Source organism: Orcinus orca, chromosome 2 (genome assembly GCF_937001465.1).
Source record: "Orcinus orca chromosome 2, mOrcOrc1.1, whole genome shotgun sequence".
Lineage (NCBI taxonomy): Eukaryota > Metazoa > Chordata > Mammalia > Artiodactyla > Delphinidae > Orcinus > Orcinus orca.
In genome coordinates, this window is record NC_064560.1 from 193,191,788 (window position 1) to 193,219,303 (window position 27,516).

Consider the following 27,516-nt stretch of genomic DNA (forward strand, 5'->3'; position numbering starts at 1 on the left):
CCGTGAAGGCCTTCTTTCCATACTGGCCTCCTGTTCCCTGGGAGGGTCCCATGTCCCTGAAGGTAGGAGAGCAGAGCTCAAAGCCCTGCCTCCCGCTGGGCCTGGGATCCCATCATCTCTGCTTCAACCTTTTATACCTAAGTCTCAGTCAGAGCCCACGAACCAACAGGCTCACAGATGTGCTAAGTATTTAGGCACCAGCATTTCTTAAAAGAGTCAATAGTTTTAAAATGGGATATTTCACATGAAAATTCAGCTTCCCAGCTTCTCTAGGAATGCAGACGGCTCTGGCAAGGCTGAAAATTAATGCCCCACCTGGCCACACACAGCTCTTTAGGTCAGACCTTGGCTGTCCGAGTGCCCACCCCTCCCCCAGCGCCAGCATCTGCTCTCACCTCCAGCACCCCACTTTAATGGGCCCCTGTGGGCATTCGAATTTGAGGCCCTGCTTGACACGTTGAGAGGTGCAGACTGGTGAAGGCCACTGAGGCAGAGCTGAGCTGGTTACGACTGGGAGAAAGAACTTTCCAAGCAGATTTACAAGGGTAGCCTCTCCCCCAAACAGACCCACGTAAGGGAGGGCAAAGACAGCCTCTCCCCATGCCAGCCTCTGAGGGCTGAGCTCTAAAATGGGCCTGCGATGGTGCCGCAGAGTGCCTTAGACACGGAGCATTTCCCAGGCCTAAAGCAGGAACACCCAGCCGTGGAGTTGAGACCTTATTGGAGGGCTTGACTCTTCCAAACAGAGAGGGGAAAAAGCTGGTGTGAAACTGAGGAAAATCTGAACTACCCAGGATCCTAAGCACACGATGCTCTCCAATGCCTCTGAGCCTTCGTTCATGCTGTTCCCATGCCTCTGATGCTTTTCCACACCTTCCTCAAGCTTCTTCTCCTACTCAGCCTTTGAGATGAAGGGGTCCCTCCTTCCAGGAAGCCTTCTACACCCCTTCCCAGAAGCTAGGTCCCTCCTTGGTACCCCGCAACTGCCTTTGGCCCCTCAGGGACAGCACTAGCCATGCTGTGTTGGCATCATCTGTGTGTTTGCCTCTCCTGCAGCCTGTGAGCCCCCTCAAAGGCCAGGGCCTCATCTTACCCCTCTGTCCATCCCCAGCCTGGCCCCAGGGGACCTGCAGCACCCTCCTGGCCATTAGGGCCTGTACCCTGGTAGGCTCAGCAGGCCTCCTGGGAGGTCGGACTCTGCAGTGACAATCAGACACCAGGGCCGGTGAGCAATGGCATTCCCTGAGTGTGGCCTCTGGCCTCCTGGAGGGAGCAGGGATTCCAAGGAGGTCTCTGTGTCACTGCAGACTAACAGTCGGGTGGCAGGTTTCCAGGCTTCCTTTCCATGGGTCTTGCCACGCCCCCATGTCCTAAAGGCTCTGGGGCACAGGTGAGGCTTCTGAGCCCACCAGCTCTGAGCCCGGGTGCCTTCCCCAAGGGAATGGGCTCCGACCCCAGGGGGTCCCATGGCAGCCACTGGTGGGCCTGCACCACTCTGCAAAGTCCCTTCTTCCGGACCCTGAGTGCCAGCTTCTCTGAAGGTGGCCTCCAGCCAGTTCCAGTCCCTGGGCAGAGGCCGTGGTGGAGGACACCAGCCTCGTTGTCCAACAGCCCAGCATTCTGATCGAGGCTTGGCCAACGGCTTGCTGAGTAACACAGGGCAGGTCACCGACTGGCCTGAGCCCCTCCCTTCCCACCTGCATCAGGGAATCAAGACCACCGCGCACAGCCTTTGCGCAGCCGACACGGCAGGACTGTGTGTGAAAGTGGCCACGCCGTGCAGGGCCCACTCATTCCCTCCTCTCTGAACCACTCGGGAGAGACTCTCTGGGCTCCCAGCTCGGAGGCTTCTGCCCACGAGGAGTGCGGAGCCTGTGGGAGAGACAGGCGAGGGCCTGGGAGACTCGGACTCAGCACCCTGCTCCTGTGACCCCAGGGCCCAGCCCAGAGGACCCGGGACAGTCACGTCCTCTGCTTGTCCTGGGCCTCCTGAATCCAGAGCCAGATGGCAGGATCTCCACCTTCCCCTTCCTGGGCCTCTGCGTGCCAGCCTGCCACACACACTCACACGTCACACACACACACTCACACACACACCCACACACCCCGCACGCTCACACACACTCACATAAACACACACACAACACAGACACACATGTACACACACGTGCACACAAATACGCCACATCACACACAGAGCTCACACACACATCACATACACCACACGCTCACACACACTCACACACACATATAAACACACACACAACACAGACACACATGTACACACACGTGCACACAAATACGCCACATCACACACACAGAGCTCACACACACACTCACACATCACATACACTGCACACCACACGCTCACACGCACTCACATACACACGTATAAACACACACACAACACAGACACATACACCCATGTACACACACGTGCACACAAATATGCCACATCACACACACAGAGCTCACACACACACTCACACATCACACACACACACACACACCCCGCACGCTCACACACACTCACATAAACACACACACAACACAGACACATACACACATGTACACACACGTGCACACAAATACGCCACATCACTCACACACACATACACCGCACACCACACGCTCACACACACTCACATACACATACACACATGTACACACATGTACACACAAATACGCCACACCACTCACACACAGAGCTCACACACTCACACGTACACACACAAATATACACAAATAAATACACCACACACACACTACACTGCACACACACACACACACATGTACACACACAGACACACACCACTACCTCTCTGCTGCCTGCATGTCCCCGTAACCATCTTGTGACACCTATGCTCTCTGAATTGTCATTGTGGGCAGGGTTCAAGTTCTCTCCCAGGAGGGTCCTAGACCTTTAAAGCGGAGGGCGGGTGTAAATGGGGGAGGACATGCGGTGGGACGGACCAGGCAGGAGCCCACCCAGGACCCCAAGAGTGTATATCTCGGCCCTACCCCGGGCACCCCCGCCCTCAGAACTCTGCTAAAGCTGCTGAGCGGGGATGCTTCCCCCCAGGCGCGGACGCAACGCTCTCTAGAGGTGACAGAACTGGTCGGAGGCGGCGCTAGGATCGGGGCCTGGTCTGGTTCCCCCAGGCGCGGACGCAACCCTCTCTAGAGGTGACGGAGCTGGTCGGAGGCGGCGCTAGGATCGGGGCCTGCTCTGGTTCCCCCACGAGGACGCCGTGGCTCCCTGGATGGGAAAAGATGTCAAGATGGGCATCAGGAGGTGCGCTCAGGCAGGCGGCGGCGAGGAGACCAGCCCTGCTACTGCGGGGGAGAGAGCAGGTGGGGAAGCGAAAGAGGGGCCAGGGCTGGAGATGCCGGGGGGACCCCGGGCCTTCCCACTCTGGGGCAACATCCCGGAGCCCCAGCTGGGCACTGACTTCCCCGACTGGGCCGCCTTGCCTGTCCCCAGCGGTGTACACGTGTGCTTACTGCAAAAATAAATCACAGCCACGGGGACTTTCAAGTGGCCTGGGGAATTTCTTCCAAGAGCGTGTGTGGACCGTGGTGGCTGTGGCTGAGGGGGTGGAGGTGGGCTCCCCGGGGCGGTCACCGCACAGAATACGCCTGGATCTGGGGTGCCGTGGAGGCGACGGTTACTCTGAGGCAGAAAAGGGAGCCGAGGGCTAATGAGATCCTGACGGCCAGGGCTGATCCCGCTGGGTCCTCACCACAACCCACAGGCAGGAGATAGTCTCTAGTCCTGCAAGTGGGGAGACCCAGGCCCAGAGAGGCGGCCACTGGCTCAGTCACACTGGTGGTAAATGTCAGAGCTGGCATCTAGATGCCTGTAGAGTGATACTACCTGCCAGCCTTTTTCTTTTTGCTGCAGGTTTGCCTCAAGGGCCAGCACTGGCCTGACTGAGGATGACCTGAGAGGGTGGTGAGGGCGGGAAGCCACAGAACCCAGAGGCGGGGCAACGGGGGGAATGCGGCGGGCAACACACAAAGGAAGGAAAGTCAGGCTTTCCCACAGCAGCAAATACACCAGATCCAACAGAGGAGTGTCTCCAGACTCAGGAGAGAAGCAGGCTGTGACAGTGCATGGTCTTCCGTGAGTGAAGGCGGCGGAAACGTGCTGAATGTGAAAGGGCTCAGAGAACATGCCATCCTTGCAACCAGCGTGAAAAAAATCCCTCAAAGACGAAACCCGGGTGACAGAGACATGAGTCAAAATGAAGAACAGAGGCTGGGGAAGGCTTTTTGGTTCGTGGGGACCCCAAATGTTAAGCATCAGGCTGAATCCTGTGACAAGAAATGGCTTTTGAGTCCAGCAGGAAATCCCACCTTCCCAGAGTCTCCCTCAGCAGCTCCCCACCTGGCTGCTCTTTCCTGGGTCCTTAGAAGCCCGCTGACTCCACCTGCTTGATACCGACCAGGGTTCTTGGCCTTCCCCAAGCGATAGAAATTGACTAGAGGCCAGACAAGAAATTCAGGCAGGACTTATTGGGGCCCCTGCTGCAGCGGGTGGGAGGGGGTGGGTGAAAACAAGTAACAGTTTCCCTCGCTTGCCCCTCCCCCGCCCCGAGGAGGGGCGAGCTTGTTCCTTATATGGGGTGAGGGTAGGGGTGTCCAGGGATCCAGCCAGAGGGATGACTTAGGTGTTTTGCCCACCCCTCTGGTGGTGTTGAGTGCGGGGGGGCATGTGTAGTACACCGCTTTTGCTCTCGACACCCTGTTTTTCCTCCCAGCTCTTCAGAAGTGGCAGTTGGGGTTTTTTTGGTCTTTTTGTCTGTAATTTGCCCCAGCTGCACATGCGCACAGTTTTATTTTTAGTCCCTTATAATTTCTTTGTAATTTGTAGCTGGAGGAGACGTTTGTCCAGGTGCAAGCACTGCAGCACTGCAGCAAAGGGTCCCAGATCCCAGCCTGTCTCATGCTCAGGACCGGTGGTTGGGTAAGACAGGAAATCACTGAAGAAACAACTCATAAATTCACTCAACATTTCATTTTATATGAAAACATGATTACGCATCGATTTACCAGTTTTCAAGTAAGCAAGGCCTTTTCATTGAACATGGGCTGGCTGATTGCCTTTCTTGCACAAGCTAGCCCATCATTCATTCTCTATTTTGAAAAAAATAGGAGCGAGCACTTGGCTTATTTAAATAGTTTCGTTCCAAAAGCAGTCAAGGTTCTTCGCAGAAAATGTGAAGGCTACTACAAAGAATAAAGAAAACACAAAAGCAGCACAGGATCCCACTTGTCAAAGGCAACCACCACTAGTAATCATTTGGTATTTTGCCTTCCAGATTTTTTCCGCTGTGTTATACATATGATTTAGTGCCCAGCTTTTTTTCCCCACCTGGCCTGATATCAGAAGTGTTCTCTCTCTTTTGGTGAACTCTCTGGAGCGTCATTTTTCCCGTATAATATTTAATCAGTCCCCTGGTCCGCAAAGTTTTGGTTGTTTCTTATTTCCCTAATCGGAGGACAGGAGGCTTTCCCTGTCCTTTTGATTGTTTTCAGAAATACCAAGCAAAAAGTAAAGGGTATTTTTTTAGGTTCTTGATTTGCTTCATTGAATTATTCCAAAATCGAATGTTCTGGAGACAGGTTTGAGAGCCAGTCAGCCTTCTGTGCCTGACCCTATTTGGAGAAGAACATCGAGGCTGTCGTCTGCCTGCCTTGCCCCTCAGTGTGTGACTGGCCCATTAAACTTTTGCAAACCAGATTGTTTTAATGTGGTCTGGGCTCCAAGGGTTCCTGAGGAAGCAGGTCCAGGCAGCCAGGGGCTGGAGACAGTGGACCTGGCATCTCACCAGATGCAAACTCCTACCAAGAGTGATGCCTCACTGAGTGCCTACGAGTGACCAGTCCCATTTCACCGATAAGGAAACTGAGGCCCCGAGAGGTTCAGGGACTTGGCAGTGAGCAGAGGCACAGAACTGTTGCCCCTGTGTCCCCTGGGCAGGCTTCCAGCTGGGTGTGTGGGAAGGTGAGCTACTTGGGTGTGGCCTCCGTCTGGCACAGTCTCCCCGTAGGCCGGGGACGTCATCTTCCAGGCTACAGTGGGGAGACCCACCCCAGCAGCAGAATGAACAGATTTAGAAAGCTGCTGGTCACAGACTGTCACAGTGGGAAAGACCTTACAAAATAATCTGTGTAATCACCCCCCTGCTTGCCCTACAGATGAGGAAACTGAGGCCCAGAGAGGGAAAGCCACCTGCTCAAAGGCACATGCTGAGTCAGCGGTCCAGGGTAGGTCTAATAATAGTAATACTAACGATAGCAAAAGCAACTCTGATGGCAGCTACCGTGGGGGAACCCCAGCTCCGTGCCAGCCCCGGGGCTCAGCCCCTGACGACAACACGGAGGGGGACACGCTACTACCATCCCCGCCTAGCAGATGAGGACATCAAGGTGCAGAGGGAAGTGGGGAGCTGGGGGTCAAGCCAGGTCTAACTGTCACCGCCCAGCCTTCCCACTGCCTGGCCCCAGGCCGACATTTGGGAGCCCTGAGGAGACAGCCCCATAGTTGGGGGACGGGGGTCAGGAGGGGCTCATGAGCGCGGTCTGCCTGATGCACTCGACCACAATCAACTTGGCTATTCTTTGGTTCTTGTCGTCTCTCTGGTGGCTCTGGGAGTTGTCACCTGCATCCCCACCTAGGAGTCTGTGACCTTGGATACATCACTTTGCTGAGCCTCTGTTGCCTTGCCTATAAAATAGGCGTCACATCCCCTGGCAGGACAATTATGTGAGGATCAGGGAAAGAACCGCTGATCAGGGTGCAAACCTCCGTCATAAACTGTAAAGTGCAGTGCACACTGCCACTGAGTAACCGGCATCGTGGGGTTGTGTGCAGACGGGTAGGGTCGGGACACTCATGCACGACTAGGGAGAGGCCACCTGCCTCTTAGAGCTTTAGTTTCCTCACGGTTAATATAGGGTTGGACTAAAAAGAATCTCTAAATGGCGAGATTCCTCCAGCTCGAAAATTCCACGGCCCGAACACATCTGGGGTACTTGGCAGTTTACAAAGCACTTTTGTATCTGCAGCCCCTGAGTTCGAATCCTACCCCATTCCCACCCACTTAATAGCCAATGACCTTGGCCAAGGCCCTTTCCCTAAACTTGGACAAGGCCCTTGCTGGAGTCAGAGCCTGTTTTGTTGTTTATTTAGATGCGGGCAAGGCTGCGAGCCCCGCCTTTCTTACAGGACTGAGGGAGGCGCTTCTGTTTCCGCATCTGTAAAATGGGGCTAGCAATGCCTGTCTAGAGTTGTTGTAAGGATTGAGTGAGTTGATGTTTGTTACGTGCTCTGAACAGAACTGGCATGTGGAAGATGCTATATGCGTTGCTGTCAACATCATCATCATCATTATTCATCCTTTCCAGAATACTTCCTGAGGCACCTGCCCTCGGCCAGGCCCAGCGCTAGGAGATGGGGATACAGTGGAGGGAAGACTGAGACATTTATTGCAGTCAGAGCACTCCCAGCCTGGTGGGGAGAGAACCAATTAAACAAGCTATTTACATAAATGTACTGAGAGCCATGAGAGCACAGAAGCTAAGGGCCTCTGTGCAGAGACACTCAGAGTCCAGGAAGGCCTCCCGGAGGAGGTGATGTTAAGCTAGATCTGAAGGATGACCAGGAGCTGGACGGGCTCCTGCCCTGTGCAGCGGGGGTGGGTGGGCAGGGAGGCAAGGCCCTGAGACATGGTTGCTGGGGCTCTGGGCAGGGCAAGGCGGGAATCAACTGTCACATTGTCAGGAATTTCATGAGCTCAGCTGGGCTTGAAATCAGCCACGGTGGGAATATTTACAACACGGAAATTTGCAGATGCTACCAGTTAGTGCTTTTCCCCCCAACGAGGTCCAGTTGGTAACATGTGCCGGCACACCACTGCCTCTTCCTCCACTCGGTCGGCCTGAAGAAGCCCACCCTTGCCCAGAGGTCCCCAAGGGCGCACGCAGGGCAGCAGGAGCTCCTTCCTGTGAGCGCTGGTCCTGGGCTAGTCCGAGGGAACACCAGAGTGTTTATGGAAAAAACGTTTACCAGGAGTCCACCCGTGCCAGGGGCTCAACGGTGGTGAAGGAGTCATGAATGCGGCTCTCGGGGACGAGCTTTCCACGCCAGGACAGATAGTCCCAGGGTGCTGTACATCAACTACAAAAGGCAGAAACGAAGGAAAAAGGAAGCTGACAGACCTTTGCTTCTCAAGAGAAGCAGAGGCTTGGGGATGAGAGAAACCGTTAAGGTCTTTCTGTCTGCCTTCTGAGGAGTTGGGGATCACCTGAGACCCTGCAGTTGGAGGTACCAACCCCAGACCCAGAGGGCTTCCCTCCACTCTTCTGCCCTCCCTCTCTCCACCCTTTTCAAGGCTACTGATGCTTCACCTTCTCTGGAATCCATCCCCCTTCTATTTCCTCCTCCTATACCTCCCCCTCCCTCTCTCTCACCCTCCCCCCATCCTCCCTCCCTCCATCTCCTCCTACCTGCATCTCCCCCTCCCTCCATTCCCCCTCCCACATCCCCTCTCCCTGGATCTCCCCTTCCCTCCCTCTCCCCCTCCCTCTCTCTCACACTCTCTCCATCCCCCACTCCCTCCAGCCCCCTCTCCCTCCATCCTCCCTCCCTCCATCTCCTCCTACCTGCATCTCCCCCGCCCTCCATCCCCCCTCCATCTCAGGCACCGTCTCCTCTCCCACCTGGCTGCCACAGCCTCTAAATCCCTGCCTCCAGATTTAGCCGGACCCCTCATCGCAGCCAAAGCGATGGTGCCAGTCACCCATCAACAACGTCATGCTTTGGCTGTGTCAGGCGTCCTAGCAGAGAAGCCAAGGAAACAGAGCTGTATATGAGCGCTGCACAGTTGAGATCACCTGGTGCTCTTGGGCAAGGTCCAAATCTTCCCCAGGAATCCTCCCGTGCTCCCACCCTTGGGCATACTCCCGGTCACCTGGGAGACACCTGAGGGCAGGTGCCAGCTCTCGTTTACCACTGTCCTCACACCACAGAGACAGTGTCGTGAGGTTCCAGTGTCAAATCCCAGCTCCACCAGTTACTAGCTGTGTGACTCTAGACAAGTCACTTCACCTGTCTATGCCTCTGTTTTCTCATCTGTAAAATGGGGATAATGATAGTACCTCCATTTAAGATAGGTGTGGATCACCTAAATTAATTCACGGGAAGCACTTAGACTACTGCTTGGCAATCAGAGTGAGACAACTGGAAACTGGAATAGTTGCCTGGATAGTTGATGCTGCTAAGGATTTATTGTTGATTTCTTTTAGATGGAATAAGGGGTATGCGATTATGCTTTTTGAAAAAAAGAGTCCTTATCTTTTAGAGATGCACCCTGAAAGATGTACAGGCTAATGACAGGCATGTGAGATTTGCTTCAAATCATACAGAAGAGCTGGGGTGGGGTTTGGTATGGAAGAAACAAGATTGACCGTGACTTGACAATTATTGAAGCTGGGTGGTAGGTACGTGGAGTTTCATGATGCTAGTCTATCTACTTGTGTGCATATTCAAAACTTCCATAATACTAAGCTAAAAAACAAAATCAAAAATCAAATCTGGGGGTCTGGCCTAGACCACCTGGGCTTAAAATCCCAGCTCCACCATGCAGGCTGTGCCTCGGTTTGCCCATCTGTAAAATAGGGATGATAATAATAATAGTTCCTACATGCAGAGGTCACTCTATAATGTACTTAGAAACATGCAAACAAAGTGGCAGGCACTTTACACATTGCTGCCAGTCTTCACAACACCCTTTTCAGGGGAAGCTATGCCCATTTTACCAAGAGGCTACGTCGGCTGCCCCAGGTCGTCCAGCCAGACAAAAACAAAGACACATCCCAGGCTTGTGTAGCTCTTGCGTCCAGGCAGGATGTGAGTGGCGGAGCTGGGGACATGGGCCCAACGTTTCCCTTCCTCTCTACTTCTCTGTTCTTGGGGAATTCCAAGCTCTGCAGATCAACTCTAAGAAATATGTACCTCTCCCACTCTTTTCTAAAAAACGTATCACACTGACAGAGCCCAGAGCTCTGGAATTCTGAAGGTTGACTCCCTGGATTCCAAGGAGATCAGCCTCCCTCAGTGGAATTGGGCAGAGGGTAGCAGTCATGTGGCTAGGGCAAGGCTGGTTTTTTTTTTGAAGTATAGTTGATTTACAATGCTGTGTTAATTTCTGCTGTACAGCAAAGTGATGCAGTTATACATATATTTCCATTCTTTTTCACATTCTTTTCTATTTATCACAGGATATGGAATATAGTTCCCTGACTATTCAGTACGACCTTGTTGTTTATCCATTCTATATATACTAGCTTGCATCGGCTAATCCCAAACTTCCACTCCATCTCCCACCCCCCTCCCCCTTGGCAACCATAAGTCTGTTCTCTATGTCTGTGAGTCTGTTTCTGTTTCATAGATAAGTTCATTTGTATCATATTTTACATTCCATATATAAGCAATATCATATGGTATTTGTTTTTCTTTTTCTGACTTACTTAACTTACTGTGATAATCTCTAGGTCCATCCACGTTGCTGCAAATGGCAACATTGCCTCTGCTTGCATGCTTCTTAGAATGGGGAGCTCACTGCTTCCCCACAGCAGCTCATTTTCCCTCTAGGGACATGGTTCTACAAAGGTCTCCAGAACCACCTAGTACAATCTCTCATTCTCTCAATGAGGAAATGAAGTCCCAGCGTTGTCAAAGCATTTGTCCAAGATCACATGTGGCACTCAGTGATGGAGGCATGACTAGAACCCAGGGCTCTGATGCCCAGAGGCTTGCACCTTCCATTTCTTTGCTATAGAGTCTCGGACAAGGGAGAGATCTCTGCTGGCTGAGAGGTCAAGGAAGGCTTCTCAAAGGAGGTGACATTTGAGATGGTCCTTGAAGGATGGCACTAGGTTGTGTCTTGATGTCCAAATTCTTTTTGTCCTGCCCACCATGCCTGTACCCTTCCCATGATATCTTACACTGAGCATGGCAAACACATGGGGAATAGAAGTTTGTTGACTGAATGAATGAATGAATGAATGGGCAGGAAGGCCACTCCCGGGAATTGAACAGGTACCAGTCCCTTAGGAGCCAAGTGCATCTTGTGGGGACCCTGTGCAGGAAGGGATAAAACTCCACCTGCCTCAAATATGGTGTTCACCACTCCTTTTGCACGCATCTTAGGCAGGACCCAAATCCCTTCATGCCACGAAGGAGTCTTTTCTCTGTGGTTGGCTCAGAGGTTCCATGGTGTTTTCCTCCCCCATGTTTTATAAACTGGGCTGGATGGGAAGACAGGTCATGGCACACACTTGCATGTGGCCAAAGCCCCAGGTCAGCCACCCTCTCCTCCCGCCCCAGCAGGGCCAGGGCCACCCCCGGGGCCACCAGGACATTCAAGGAGCTGGAGTGTCTACGGGGAAATGAGCATCTTCAGCTCACCAAGTCCGAGCCGTTCCTGAGCAAAGGCTTTTCTGGAAAACACACTCCCGCTGGACCCTGAATGGTTTCTGCTTTACCCTTTTGCAAAGATTTCTATTTCTTCCCGTTATAAATTATTTACATGCTTGTAACAGAAACCCCAGAACATACAGGAAAGTGGGAAGAGAACATCATTCTTTCAAAACATTTTTAATTGGAGTATAGCTGATTTACAATATTGTGCTAGTTTCTGGTGTACAACAAAGTGATTCAGTTATATATATATATACGTATTTCCTTTTTCAGATTATTTTCTGTTATAGTTTATTATAAGATATTGAATATCTGTGCTATACAACAGGACCTTGTTTATCTATTTTATATATGGTAGTGTGTATCTGTTAATCCCCAACTCCTAATTTATCCCTCTCCCACTTCCCCTTTGGTAACTATGAGTTTGTTTTCTATGTCTGTGAATCTGTTTCTGTTTTGTAAATAAGTTCATTTGTATAATTTTTTAGATTCCACATAAAGGTGATATCATATGATATTTGTCTTTCTCTGACTTAATATGATAATCTCTAGGTCCGTCCATTTTGCTGCAAATGGCATTAGTTCATTCTTTTTGATGGCTAACATTCCATTGTATATATACACCACATCTTTATCCATTCATCTGTCAATGAACATTTAGGCTGCTTCCATGTCTTGGCTATTGTAAATAGTGCTGCTATGAACATTGGGGCACATGTATCTTTTTGGATTAGAATTTTCTCCAGATATATGCCCAGAAGTGGGATTGCTGGTTCATATGGTAACTCTATTTTTAGTTTTTTAAGGAACCTCCACACCGTCGTCCATAGTGGCTGCACCAACTTACATTCCCACCAACGGTGTAGGAGGGTTCCCTTTTCTCTACATCTTCTCCAGCGTGTATTATGTGTAGTCTTTTTGATGACGGTCATTCCGACTGTGTGAGGTGATACCTCATTGTAGTTTTGATTTGCATTTCTCTAATGATTAGTGATGTCGAGCATCTTTTCATGTGCCTATTGGCCGTCTGTAGGTCTTCTTTAGAGAAATGTCTATTTAGGTCTTCTGCCCATTTTTGGATTGAGTTGTTTGGTTTTTGTTATTGAGTTGTATGAGCTCTTTGTACACTTTGGAGATTAAGCCCTGTCGGTCACATCGTTTTGCACATATTTTCTCCCAGAAAGACATCTTTCTAATCACATAAAGGCAGCAGCTCGTAATGTTTTGGTGTGTGCCCTCACCATTCCTTTGCATGGGCTGTGGGTATGAGTTTGGGGTTTTGAACATGTTCACAATCAGACATTAGCACACAGCCCTGTCTCTACATGGGATGGGAGCAGCTGTAGGATGATAAAAACAAAAACAAAAACAAAAAAAACACAAAACAAACAAACAAAAAAACACAGGGGGCTTAGATACCGTAATTCCAGGACCTGGGTTCAAGGTCGAGCTCTGCCACTAACTGGTTGTGTGTTCTGGGATAATGTCCACCATCTCTGGGCCTCCGTGCCCACTTATATAACAGGGGCCTGATGAAGCAGTGTCCAAGAGCCCTTCCCACCCTAATATTCCAGGATACTGTCATGTTAACCCAGGAGGGGTTTCCGGAGCAGGAGAAGGAAGGAGGAATATGCTGGGTATAGGAACCCATGCTTCCATTAAGACGGCCACTTGGGCTGGGTCCCCAGTGGCCCCAGACCTGTGAGTGTGTCCCAACCCCTGGTCACCTCTGGCCTGGAAGAGACCCCTAAAAGGCCACTCCAGGAGGAGACAGGCCAGGCCGTGGCTCTTTCTGCAGGCTGGCATTTACTCGCTGTGTGGCTTTAGGCGTCTCCTCACCTCTCTGAGCCTCAGTTTCCCCCTTTGTCATGAGGGGTTGGAGGTAGACTGAACATTTTCTTTTTAAGTAGAACTTTTTTCCCAATAAAATTGTTTGCATAAACCTAATACAGAGCAGAGAGGAAGGAAACCCTGACATGTATAGAGCATTTAAAGTGTGTCAGGCATTGTTCTAAGCACTTAATATTCATTAACCTTCCTATCCTCACAGCAACCCCACAAAGTGGGTGCTCTTAGCTTCCCATTTGACAGATGAAGAAGCTGAGACCCTGAGGGGTTGGGCTGCTCGTCCAAGGTTATACACAGCTAGTAAGTGTTGGGATTGGGATTCTGAGCTGGTTGTATCTCAGTCATGAAACCCCAGGTCCCTTGTCTTTCCAACCCCTTAGGGACATCTCGGGGCACCCAACCCATGCTCTTACACACACACACACACACACACACACACACACACACACTGTGTCTTGCCCTCTGCAGTTCCAATCAAGGTCCAAACCACAAGTGACTGGCGAGGTTGAGACACTGAGGTTTCCTGCCTCCAAAACCCGCATTACCAAAATGTCCCAGGGACCAAGTCCCACGAACTGCCCATTTCTAGCCCTGTGCGAATCCCCCTGCCACCTCCACATGGCCAGCTGAGCCCTCGTCTGAGCTGCCCGCCTGCAGCTGCCTGCACAACACTTCTTCCCTTGAGGAATGAAGTCACAGTGCCCCCTCCAGGCCAGGGACAGCCAAGCCTGCATGCCCACTTAATCCCTCAACTATTCCGAGGGTGGGGGGCCTCGCACCTGGAACTTCGACGACGGGGAGGGGCTTTCTGAGGTCTCGGGGTTTGGAGTCAGGCAGACCTGGGTTTGAATCCTGGCCCTGCCTCTGGCTAGCTTTGTGAACTTGAACTATCTCAGGTTACCTAGCTAAACCTCTGCCTTCGTGTCTGGTATATGGGAATGATGATGTATCAACCACACAGTACAGTCTTGAGGATGTAGCAGGAAGGGCACACAGTACGTTCTTCCATTTCCCTTCGCCTCTACCCTGCAGACGTGTCTGCTGGGGAGAAAAAGAAAAGTAGGGATTGCCCTGCCCTCTATCAAGTCAGTCAATGATCATTTATTGAGCACCTAATAGGCATCGGGCACGGAACAGAGAAAAGAAGAAGCAACATAAGCATCTCTGATAGACCTGCCCTAAAGGAATGTCACAGAGAAGGAGAGGGGAAGAGAAGGAAGAGAACTCTACTGCTCAAGGGCGTTCAGCAGAGAAGAAGAGCCAGTGGGAGAAATGTATTTACAGCTTTATTGCAAGGAGCTGGATTACTTAATTGCAGGGCTGGCTAGGCAGGTCCAGAATCCATAGGTAAGGTGGTGAGGAGAGGCAGCCAGTACTCTTGGATATGCACTAAAGCTGCTGTCCCCAAGTGGAATTTCTTCTTCTGGGAAACCTCAGTTCCGCTCTTAAGGCCTTTCAACTGATTAAGCCAGGCCCACCCAGATACTGGAGGATAATCTCCCTTAATTAAAGTCTGATGAGGGACTTCAATAACATCCACAAAGCCTTTACAGCGACACCTAGACCAGTATTAGATTGAATAACTGGGGGCTGTAGCCTAGACATGTTGACACATAAAACCGGCCATCGTAGGGCACTTAAGGAGGAGGTTCCGTGGAAGGGTTGGGGACTCAGCTGGTGTAACCTTCAGGCAGAGGGCCGAGAAGGGCACTCAGGCAGGAGGGGCAGCCCCAGCAGAGGCAGGGGTGGTGGGAACCTAGGAAATATCCTTGGGATAATCCCGATGGAGCCCCATGGAAATACCTTACGTACGAAGGGATCGGAATCGAGGAACGGGTTCATAAACCACAATATACCAATACAATGCGTTCTTTTAAAGGCATCCTTATGACAACAATGGGACAACATGGAAAAATCCCCTTGGTGCGATATTCTACGCAAAACCACAGGAGATGAAAAGCCGGTTGAGTGTGGATATAAAAAGAGCTGTTTGGGGATAGAACTCTGAGAGATTCTAACATTTTTAAAAAATATTTATTTATTTATTTAGCTGCATGGGGTCCTAGTTGCAGCAGGCAGGCTCCTTCGTGGTGGTATGCAAACTCTTAGTTGCAGCGTATGGGACCTAGTTCCCTGACCAGGGATCGAACCCAGTACCCCTGCGTTGGGAGCGTGGAGTCTTATCCACTGTGCCACCAGGGAAGTCCCAAGGTTGTAGTATTTTTAAATGCTCTTTACTGTGGTCATATTATCTTTTAAGACAAAAAGGGAGATTTTTTTTTTTAAGGGGAAGGATTGGTATTAGGATATCAGATAAAGTTGCTCATTCGTTAAAACTACAGAACCTAAGGTGAGGGAAACAGGATGTGCTGAACAGAATAAGCGAACAGTAAGAAACAAGAAACAGGTGAAGCCCAGCAGGAGTCCGGGGTGTGTGAGGGGGAACAGTCAGGGAGGCACACCCCGTCCTCGGCTGCAGAAAGCAGGTGGGGAGAGGGGCTCCGCTTCTCAAGGCTCCCCCCCGCTTCCCGCCACCCCACCTCCGCTCCCGTAAGTGTTTCCAAAACATTCCAGGCCCACAAAGTGTCCAAACGCAAGAAAGGCCCACATGGATGTCTAAGGTTGAATGGATCTTCTGATTCAGCTCTTTAGGTGTTCCTGGAACCTAGGTTGAATTCCCAGAACCCCATCCTTCCCCGAGAGACATCTTGGACCTTTTCTCAGGGAAAAGGAGAAAAAGCCCCTTGGAAACTGTACTCAGGCCACACTTCTCCCTACAGACAGCATCCGTACTCAGTGATCACATAAAGGCAGATTTTAGAGGAAAACATTTATTCCGGGGAGAAGTCCAGGGAAGGGCTCTGAGCTGAGATTCGGGAGACCTTGGTTCTTTGTAGCTCTGGCCTTGACTCCAATTTGCTGGGTGGTCTGAGAGATTTTACTTATTTATGGAGTAAATGTTTTCCAAGAGACTGGGATGTGCAAAGCACAGCAGCAGGCACGGCGGAGGGTGGAAAGACGAGCAAGGCAGGTGTATTTAATGTAACGGGACAGGAGCATGCGTGCATCCACACACAGACACACACAAGGCTATCACTGTGAGAGGGGATGCAAAAGGCGGAAGGGGACCGCCCTCCCGACAGGATAGAACTGTGCGGTCTCAAGGGTTCCCCTGGAGCAGCAGGCTGGTGATGTCCCAGCGACACATTCATCTCTCCATCCAGCTGTGGAACTGTGTCTGCAAACCTCAGCTGGGCTGTGGGTGGGAGAGTAGGCAACGTGGGGGGCTCCTGCAGCAGACGGGCCCCCCTGGGGAGCGGGGGTGAAGCAGCACCCATCCTGGACACGTTCACCGCATGCTTCGTGCATTGGACATGGATTCACTCATCTATTCCTCACAGCCGCCCTACGTGGTGAGGGCTCTTTTTATACTAACCCCCATTTTACAGTTGAGAAAAACGAGGCACCACGAGGTTACATAATGACCCGGTAGAGGGGGACCCAATTCCAGGTCTGGCTCCAGAGCCGGTAAGCCTGACCGCGGGGCTGGGTTTCCCGTTTATGACGTGAGTCTCCAGCTAGACTCCCCGGGCTGTGTTTCCCTCGTTCGGTCATTCCACGCACAGGCTCTGACGTCTATGTCACCTGTACAGCTAATTCTTTAATAGCAACTCACTTCTGAACTGGTAACTCCATATCACCAACTTAAATGGAAAATGAGTATCATTTGTCACCCAAAAAAAGCCTGTAAAAATAAATACAGTGGGCCATAAACACTCCGGTTAAAGTCTGGTTAGATTTGGGGCCCAGCCCAGGGGCTGGGCCTGCTGTCTTTGTTGAAAGGTGGGTTATAAACACCAGAGAGGTGCTGAAGACACTTTCTCCAGGGCTAACCCAGAGGAGTGGCTCGACGATTCGAGGTTATTTACCATCCAGTCCACACCCCTCGCTTTGGGAAATACCTCCTATCTCCAGCACACCGCCACAAAACACGGAGCACGAGTTGGCTACAGGATCAGGGGCTCCGTGCAAGGCGAATCCTGGTCCCTGAGAAAGTGACTCTGTGTGTCCTGGGGTGGCCACAGCCGCAGAGCCCTCAGACGTGGATTCTTGGGGAACCAAAACAGACTCCCGCTGAGACTAAAATGGAAATGCTCTCTGCAGCGCCAAGAGCCAGTGTTTATGTGATTCAACCAAAGGAAATACTTTTGAAGTAAGTCTTCTTGGACCAATTTTGAGGGAGAATGTTAGATGTTTCTTCTAAAGCATCAGTTTGCAAAACAAGGGGAAAGCCCAGCTGCGGAGTCATCAGCCCAGCGCCCGGACCCAGACACGAGGATCAGAGTAGAGGCGGGAGGCGGCATGGGTCCATCCCCCCCGCCCCACCCCCGCTTCCACCCCCAGCTGTGTCGATGAGGACTCCGAGGCGCAGGGAGCTAAAGGGACTCCCTCAAATAACACCCAGAACTGCACACCTGATCGCCACCACCCTCAGCGCCGTTGTGCCCGCCACACCACGCCCGCGCCCTCCCCCCAACGGTCCCTTAAACAGTTCTCTGACATCTGAGATTATAATCCCAAGATATATTAGTCAGCGTCCAGTAGGAAAGAGAGGGCACATTCAAACCAGCTAATACTGGTTAGTGGAAGGGAATTTTAACAGAGGGTCTATTTTCTGCCTGTAGACAGCGCGTGGGAACACCGCCAGGGCCTCAGAGCTAGAGCAGCAGAGGTCTCGGCAGACGAGCCACTCGTCCCTCCCTCCCTCCGTCCGGGCCTGAGGCCTGAGTGGCAAGAGGAGGTGGCATCTATCAGCATCACTGGACAGCGAGTTGGAAAGGGCCCCGATAGGAGCTGTGAATCGGGCCAGGCCCAGCCAGCCCCTGGAGGCCCCCAAAGGAGGGAGCTGGGAGCCGGCACCCCATCCTCATTCTCCTCCCTCCCTCGGCCTCCTGCTGGTGCCCCCATGGGCCAAAACCCATGGGAAGCCAGATGGCAGCCATCTCATCCCCAGGGAGTGGTCCCCGCACTCCCGGGACAGGGCTGGGGAGAAGCAGGGGGTGATGGGTGCTCCCACACGTGGAGCAGATGCAGAGAATCTAGAGTCGCCTCAGACTCCTACCTTCTCCCTGGTCCTCAAACTGCCTGCTCTCTGCACATCTGAAAGAGAAAAGCCCTCAGCTTTGTTTTGAACGGGAGAGCAATGCTGACAGTCATTAGCAAACAATTAGGGTCCAGTTGGGCTGATCCTGTCAGATCTGGGGACACCTGGCCGTGCAGACCCATAACAGAGGGCAGTGAGGGAGGGCTGCCACCCCCCCAGGGTGACCGAGTTGGGAGACCCTGGGTTAGCTATGCGGCTGTCACTGTCTTGGTGGAAATGGTGACCTCAGCAGGCAGGCTGAGGTCCCTCGGCTGGACAGAGAACCCCATGGGGGCAGGGGAAGCTCGGCTTCACTCTTCCCCACCTAATCTCCAGCACCAGAAAAACACTGAATAATTGTTCTTGGGGAATGAATGAGCTGAATACATGACCTCTGACCCCTAGTTGAAGTTTCTTTCCACGGGCCCAGCTGGGCCCCTCAGAAAAGCATTCTACTAGGCCTTTCTTCCCTTCCCCAAGCCCCGCCTCGAAAAGTCAAAACGACTTGCAAGTTCTAAATCCTGACCTCAGCTCAGCTTGGGCTTTGGGGAAACCTTTTCTGGGCGTTAACTGAAGATCTTTGGCTTTATTTCCTGCTTACCAACCCAGTCTTTTATTTTATTTTTCCTAATGTGTTCAAATTTCCAGAATTGTCTGCTAACTGATCTCCACCTCCCACAACTGCATTGGGAGAGCTGGGCTTCTGGAAGCCGGGTGTGCAGGGTCTGCACAGACTCCTCTAGCTGAGAAGCTGCTGAAACCTAGGGCAGGGCAGATCCGTGGCTAAACACACGCACACACGCACACACACACGCATGCATGCACCCAGCTTTTCACACCCTTCCCAGACAGCCAGAAGTCACGTGGGTTACTGGTCCGAGCTCCAGGTCTGGCACCAGAAGGGTTGAAGTCCCACCTCCACCTCTTACCAGCAACGGCACTTGGATAAGTCACCCCACCTCTCTGCACCTCGTTTTTTCCTCTGCAAGGCAAGCTTACAGCCAATGCCTACCTCCCTGGATGAGAGTGCAGTTGAACTTGAAGGGGGAGAGGGAGGTTGCATCAGTGCAAGCCCCACGGGGCAGAAAGGCCGTCACTTTTCCCCGGGGCTCAGGTGAGGACCCGGCTCAGAACTTGAGAGCACGTTGCAGCACTGACCAGAGCTGTGGATTGGAAACACTCCTCTGTATTTGTCTATTAGGCTCGAAGGCCCTGGAGATCCTGTGTCTAATTCATCTCCATTGCATCAGGGTGAGCCTGTCCTCCAGCCCAGCCCCCTCCCCTGAGCTCCAGACCCACGTGCAAGTCTCTAAGCACTTCAAACCTTACAGGTTCAAGTCTAAACACATGATCCTGTCTCTCCAAGTTAGCCCTTCCCATTCATCCCCTTCATAGGAGACAGCAGCACCGGGACGGGGGTGGCAGCATCCTTGATCCCTTCCTTACCCTCATTTCCAACCTCTCCATGTCCAATTTTGCTCCAGACATGTCAGTGTTCTGCCCTAAACACCTCTGGAATCGATCCTCTACAGTCTCCATCATCCTGTGCCTAGAAAAACAGGCAGCAACTGCCCCTGGCTCCCCCACAATCCAGCCACCAGGGCCTAACACACATCCGCACCCAGCGTCTTCCTGCCCCAGGGCCTTTGCACGTGCTGCTCCTTCTGTCCAGACATCCTCCACCACCATCCTTTCACCCAGCTTACTCCTGCTCCCCCTCGGGTCTCATAATAAACATCCACTCAGCCCCTGCCCGTAGCTGGATTAGAACCCCACCTTCCATGCTGTCACGGGACCTTGCATTTTATTTCATAGGATTTATGTCAGTTTTCGGTAACTTAGTGACTGGGTCATGTCTGGCTTCTCCATGAGACCATAAGCCCCCGGAGGACAGACGCTGTGCCTGTTCTCACATTACGTCCTGGCACCCAGTGTGTGATGGACGCTTAATAAATATTTGTTAAGCGAAGGCCTCCATTTCTCTCCCCTAGTGGAGAATGCGTGTGTTTTATGGTCCCCGGTCCCACCACCTAACTGTCTTTTCTCCTCCAGTCAGCCTGGGCAGGCCGTTACTCACGTCCCCCTCTGAGTCCAAGTGTTCTCTGCCTGGAAGAGATCCATGATCCAATCTGTTCATGAGGACGCCGTGCCCACCACTGCGTCTTTCAGCTGAGTCAAAGGGATTCCTCGATTTACTATTTATGGGGCAGAGGGGAGGGGACAAGCCGGAGAACACCTGGGAGAGCACGCCCTTCCTCTCCGGGACAACACGTGAAGCACCAGGCAATGTGAAACCCAAAGACAAAAGTTCTCAAGGGCTGGGGAGGCTGGTGTTCCAATCCCCAAAGGCCTGTCGGGGGCGGAGGGCGTGGATTGCTCTGTTTGAGGGAGGGGTGTGCAGGAGGAGAAGCACACATTACACAGGTGGTCACGTGTGAATGGCCCCAGGTGAACGTGAAAAGAAAGATTGAAATTCTGAAGTCAACACAAGAAATCAGACAGAGATGTGGCATGTCTCCAATGGAGACGGGACGTCTCAACACGAGGCTGACCTCTGGGGAAGGTCTGAACACTCTAAAGAGAGAATGTGGGGGGAATTGATCCCGAGTGGAAGCAGAGGAAAGGGAGAGTCAGTCCTGAGGGGGGCAGTGTTAGGAAGACAAAGGGGGAGCTGGGCCCAGCTGGGCCTCTAGGTCCTGTGTCAGGTGTGACCTGCTATGGACATGACCAGATGGCCATCTCAGCTGGGGCCATAGAACACGAGCCCTATAGCTCCCAGTCAAGCACTCCCCAGGCCACCTTCTAACGATCCTGTGGCTTCTCAGAGCAGGTATGGGCCAGGTGCCATCCTGTTGGCTAGGGGCTACCTTGTGGGGGAAATTAACAAGCAGCATGTGGTGTGACACTTGAGTGTCTAGAGAGCTGGACCATGAGAGACAGCAGCGCCCCAGGTGTGGGGCACTAAGTAAACAAGTTTTTTGTGCCTGCAGAAATCGGGCCAAAGCCTGGACCAAGGGGACCACGTAGGGGAGGTCTTACTTTCAGAGGCTCTGCAGAGAAGCCTGCCAGTTTCCATGGGTCAGAAATTTAGGGTCCAGTGGGGATGGCTTGTCTCTGTTCTGTGATGTCTGGGGCCTCAGCTGGAAGACTCACAGGCCGAGGGAACAGAATCTAACCGAAGGCTTCACTGGGGCCGGAGGCTCCATGACCAAGGTGGCAAGTCGGTTCCTCTCCATGGAGCCTGTCCATGTGGCCGCTTGAGTGTCCTCACAACATGGCGGCTAGCCTCCCCCTGAGTAAGCAACCCAAGAGGCCAAGGAGGGAGCTGCGAAGCCTCTTATGCCTTAGTCTTGGATGTCACACACTGTCACTGCCACCACGGGTGGGAAGCAAGTCACTAAGTCTGGCCACATTCACTGGAAGAGGAATTAGACTCCACCCTTTGAAAGGAGGAGTATCGAAGAATTTGTGGACATATTAAAACCGCCCTCCACTAGGAGGGCCTTTCTAGAGCGTATTTCCAATAGGGACAAAGCCTCACTTTCTCAGCACCCATTGAAGACTGTCCTTATCCCCTTATTCAACCCCATCACTTGCCACTTCCCACCTCCCCATCCAACATCTAGTCCACCTGCCAGAACACCAGCGGCTTCCCCACTTCTGTGCCTCTGCTCAAGCTGCTGCTTCTGCCTGATCTGCCCTCCTTCCTTCTTGGCCCCTGCTGACGTGCTCTTCATCCTCTGAGACCCAGCTCCAGAGTTACCTCCAACCTCCTCCCCCCACATCTGTGTCCCTTGCCCCTCCTCCCACCCCTCGGCGCTCATCGCTCATCGCGCACACTGGGTGGCAGGTGTTGGGAGCTCGGGCAGGGCAGGAGATGTGTGGTGTTCCCCTCTGGGTCCCTAGAGCCAAGGTGGAGCTCAGCACAGAGGAGATGCCCAAGAAGCATTTAAAGATAAATTGCATCAATGAATGAGTTCATCACACGCCTCCAGTCTGGCCCCTCCAAGCCAGCCAGCTGCTCCAGGACGTTTTCTGGGAAATCCCAGAGACGATCAGCAGATTCTTTCCCATGATCTATCGCTCAGCTCCTCCCCCACGAGCCTACCCAACAATCAATTGCCCAGGAAGAGCCCCTCCACCTCCACCTTCCTTCATCCACCTCACGGAGCACTAGGAAAGTGCCCAATTAGTCCTGCCCTTTGCATTGTGCTTTTAGTTTTTCAATGTGTCTTCATACCTACTCTTTGATTTAAACCTTGCAAGAGCCATGCAAGGCAAGCCAGGGAGAGAGCAAGACTCTACGACAATAAGGTGGAAGCTCAGAAAGGTCAAGCAATTTACCCAAGACAGCACAGCTAGGGTTGGAGCCAACGTCTATCGAAACCCCATGCTTCTTTGCTGAAGTCGGAGAGGAACTCCCAGAAAGTGAACTGCCCCCTGGGCTGAGTCTCACTGCTGGTCTGAGTCTCAGAGTGAAAGAGGAGCCAGTGGGTTAATGATGGAATCACCAACGTAAGAGCAAGAATCTGCCAACAGTGGTGCTGGAGTTTGACATTGGTTATTTTAATAAGTTCACAAAAAACAGGTAATTATTCATGTTTATTGAATCAAGTACAGTGCTTGGGGCTTTCTGCACCTTGTCTCAGGTCCCCACCACAACCCTGAGAAGATTTTGTTATTCCCATTTTACAAGGTAGAACATTAAGGTTCAGAGAGGTTAATTAACTTACGCAAGGTCACACAGCTAATGAATGAGCCAGGACTGAACCCAGAGGACTGTCTGGCTCCAAAGCCCCTTCCCCTCCCTTTTCATCAAGCAACCTCCGCTCATCATCAATGCTACGCTGATGGAAGGTATGGAAGCATGATGCTGCCCTCTGCCAGAAGGAGACAGGGAGTGGGCAGATGGACTGTGGTCTCCGAGCCAGGTTGGAATCTCCCTGTCTGACATGATATCACTTTTCTCTTCTAATAAATTCCTCACCCATGGCCAGGCCACAAGAGGCTGAAAGAGACCAGCGCCCTTATGGATGTGGGGGCCTGTGATAAGGAAGGAATATGCTGTGTATCCTCCCATCATGGAAGTTTCGAGGAGGTCCAGGGTCTAACACTCACACTTGTTAGTCTGGGTGACGGATGCTGGTCAAGTACACATCCCAGTGGAGCCTGGAGGCGAAGAACAAGAGCTCTCAGTTTAAGTCCAAGGAGCAGAGGCGCCTTTCTAAGCCCCTGGGGACACAGGTGTGCCTGAACCGCCTCTGAACACCGCACAGAAAGGGTCTGGGTTTCACCCCTGACTTTGCCTTCTGGAAGCATCCCCCTCTCCTTCTGCAGCAGTTGTTTCTCCTTCCTCTTGTGACCGTGAGGTGTAACTGCCTCTTTTCCACTTTCTTGCAGCGCCAAAATGTTCAACGTCACCTTGCAAGCCCTTGAACCTGCTCTCAACGGGACCCCTCCCCAGAGCAGCAGCTGCGTCCACTCCGACTGGTGGAGCTCGCTGAACACCATCCAGCCCCCCTTCCTCTGGGTCCTCTTCATACTGGCAGCTCTCGAGAACGCCTTCGTCCTCAGCGTCTTCTGCCTGCACAGGAGCAGCTGCACGGTGGCGGAGGTCTACCTGGGCAATCTGGCCGCGGCCGACCTGCTCTTGGCCTGCGGGCTGCCCTTCTGGGCCATCACCATCGCCAACAACTTCGACTGGCTCTTTGGGGAAGTCCTCTGCCGCGTGGTGAACACCGTGCTCTACATGAATCTCTACAGCAGCATCTGCTTCCTCATGCTGGTGAGCATTGACCGCTACCTGGCCCTGGTGAAGACCATGTCCATGGGCCGGATGCGCGGGGTGCGCTGGGCCAGACTCTACAGCCTGGTGATCTGGGGCTGCTCACTCTTCCTGAGCTTGCCCATGCTGGTCTTCCGGACCATGCGGGAGTACGGGGCCGAGGGCCACAACGTCACCGCCTGCATCATCATCTACCCGTCCCGCAGCTGGGAGGTCTTCACCAACAGCCTCCTGAACTCCGTGGGCTTCCTGCTGCCCCTGAGCGTCATCACCTTCTGCACCGTGCACATCATACGCGTGCTGCGCAACAACGAGATGCAGAAGTTCAAGGAGATCCAGACGGAGAGGAAAGCCACTGTGCTGGTCCTGGCCGTGCTGCTACTGTTCGTCGTCTGCTGGCTGCCCTTCCAGCTCAGCACCTTCCTGGACACGCTGCAGCGCCTCGACATCCTCTCCAGCTGCTGGGACGAGCACGTGGTCGACGTCTTCACGCAGATCGCGTCCTACGTGGCCTATAGCAACAGCTGCCTCAACCCGCTGGTGTACGTGATCGTGGGCAAGAGCTTCCGCAAGAAGTCGCGGGAGGTGTACGGGCGGCTGTGCCGGCAAGGGTGCTGCGGGGCAGAGCCCAGCCAGACGGAGACCTCCATGGGCACACTGCGGACCTCCATCTCAGTGGAACGCCAGATTCACAAACTGTCGTAGTGGGTGGGAAGCAGCCAGTGAGCAGATGTCACCAGGGCTACTAACGCGGGTGACGATTATTGGACAGTGATTCTCAGGATGTGACCCAGGAGGAATGGAAGGAATCCCAAGTGTGACCTTGGACAGTGAGCCGGTGTCTCCAGTAAATTCCTTCCCGGCTCCAGTTGCAGATAGCAAGGCTGTGAGGTTGGAGTGATCTGGTACACAGCCAGGGGCTCCAGAAACACAAGAGTATTATTGTTCTTATTTGCTGCCACCCCTAGACCAGTCTGCTGCTTCCCAGGAGTGGAGGGAGCCTGGGGGTAGGGACAGGAGTGACCGAGCTTCCCTCCCATGTGGTGTCCCACCTTGCCCCAGCACGACAGCTCAGATCTCCAGAAATGCCACCCAGCTTTGGTGCAGCTGCTGAGTGCCCACGCAGGGCTCAGCTGAAGTTCTGCCTTGGGTTTCTTTAATCCACTCAGCTAGGACTTTGGAGGATGATTTCTCAGGTTAATGAAGGTTAAACTCTGAGAGCTCCATGGTGTGAATCCGGAGACCAGGATTCTTTCATTCCCCTCATGGAAAGACAATTGGTCTGTGCCAAAGAAGAACCCAATAAGCACTTATCCAGCACTTGCTGTATACGCAGCCTTGAGCACTGTGGGTAAGAGAAGAAAAAGAAAGTACAGTCTCGGCCTTGAAGGAACTCGCAGACTCATGTGGGGATAAGTCAGCACCTGCAGCCGCGGTCAAGCAAGGCACTGTGGGCGGGGCAGGGCAGAGGGGTGAGGAGAGCCCGCCCCAGCTCAGCCTATAACTGGCTGCACGTGGCTGTGTCCCTGTCTCGGTTTCCTCCTCTGTAACACGAGGCTGTTGGGGGATTAAAGGAGCTAACAGGCATAAAAGTACTTTGACAAATGAAAGGTGCTATATAAATGTGAGGCATTATTACGCCCACAGAACAGGAATAAATTTATTATAAGGAGAAAGACACAGGTTCAGCAAAAGGTCCGTAGAGGAGAATCGGTAGCTAATGGTGGGGTGTAAAGCACCCATCAGTGTCTGACACATCCTAAGTGCTCAATATGTTAGCTCTCTTCCACCACCTGTCCTTCCCATCAACGTGCACACACACACACACACACGCGCGCGCGCGCACGCACGCGCGCGCGCGCGCACAAACACAAGCATCTTCAGTGGAGGTGGCAGAACGCCCTCCCCAACCCGTAGATCAAAAGCAACTGCAGAGGGGTCCGCGGCTCTGCCTCCTGTGGGCGGGGCAGGGGCGGGTCGTTGTGCCGAAGGGCGGGGTGGGCAGTGATGGACGGGGCGGAAAGCCGGTACCAGGTGTCAGGCAGGATGAAGCTGGACCAGCATCCTTGGCCAGAGACTTAAGACACAGCCTTAGCCCCAAGCCCGAGGTTCTCCAGGCGGAATTCGTTTCTTCTTTTTCTACATGTTTTATAATCTGCCTTCTGTGGCCGGCCCACGTGGAGATAACGGAGAACGCACCACCCAGGCGCCAACATCAAGCCCTCAGAGCCAAGGCAGCGAGGCACGCTCAGTAGCAATGGAGTTCGGGACGCGTAGTGCAGGCAGCGCCCTGGAAGCACTCACTCGATCAGTAAATGGGTGATTTGTTAGCGGGCCGTCTCTGGAGAGCATAGAACCTGTGGGGCCAGGAGGATTTAGATGGCAAAGAGCCCATAAATACTGCCCAATCCAGCTCTGGATTTTAAAAGAAAAAGAGTCACAGAAGATTTCTTCCCCATCTCAGCCTTTGTTTTCTGCTACGCATACCCCTCTGCCCGAATAAACATACACACTTCAAGCTGGAGAAAGAAAACAGAAGAAATAAGAAATAGGAACCATTTCGCATTAGAACGAAGTAGGAACCATTCAGTATTAGAATGAAGTTAAACCATGTGCATATTGTGAGTGGGGTAACACACAAGGAGGCTGGGCTTTGGAATGTGTACCACTCATTCATCAGTGGGTGTGTATGGTCTGAAGGTCTCCTATGAGCAGAGCCGCATCACAGCCCTGGGCCCCTAATGGTCATTTAGGGTCGACCCGTGGGCTAAGGAGCAATCGGTCTGTGGGAAGGGAGCTGCCCCGTGGGCTGTGTTGGTACCATGATACAGAACATCTGTCCTGTGAAAGGTCCAAAGAGCTACTACATTGTAAAGAGGGAGCATTTCACAAACAAGGAGAAATGAATGAACGGCGTAAACATGTGTTTTTTCCAGCGTAATAAAGGGATGAGGCATTTTTGCGTAGTTCTTTCATTTGTTACAACTCCCGAAAACCTGTGTCTTGTCACAGACACTGCAGTGGCGGTTAGAAGTCTTTGGCCTGGGGGTTCCATTTATTTCCACTCAACCTAATTTAGGGCTTCTGTCCTATAAATCAGTGGTGTCCAAGCTATAGTAATTGCATATCCATATAAGTAAAAAAATTTTGATTATACGTACCCAATACGTACACTTATTTACATGTATTAAAAGGTACACTCTAAAATATACTCAAGTACAATCTAAGAAATTTCAACAGCGTTTGAATATT

At 52.4% G+C, this 27,516-nt stretch overlaps 1 protein-coding gene across 7 annotated transcripts in view; it reads left to right on the top strand.

Moving 5' to 3' along the window:
- The window catches only part of BDKRB2 (bradykinin receptor B2), a 33,297-nt gene extending 6,075 nt beyond the window's left edge, over window positions 1-27,222 (top strand). The window contains exons 1-5 of one of the 7 annotated variants that reach the window (XR_007475289.1): window positions 2,606-3,106; window positions 3,187-3,354; window positions 6,205-6,273; window positions 11,396-16,378; window positions 17,685-18,957. Coding sequence is in view for 6 of the 7 variants with exons in the window: in XM_049705413.1 (XP_049561370.1) it covers window positions 23,887-24,969 (1,083 nt within the window). In the remaining variant the exon portion in view is untranslated. Of the gene's footprint in view, window positions 1-2,605; window positions 3,107-3,186; window positions 3,355-6,204; window positions 6,274-11,395; window positions 16,379-17,684; window positions 18,958-20,531 lie in introns of those variants that run through there. The other 6 variants (XM_049705413.1, XM_033419668.2, XM_033419675.2 and 3 more) reach the window with 6 other exon arrangements.
- The last annotated feature ends 294 nt before the right edge of the window (window positions 27,223-27,516 follow it).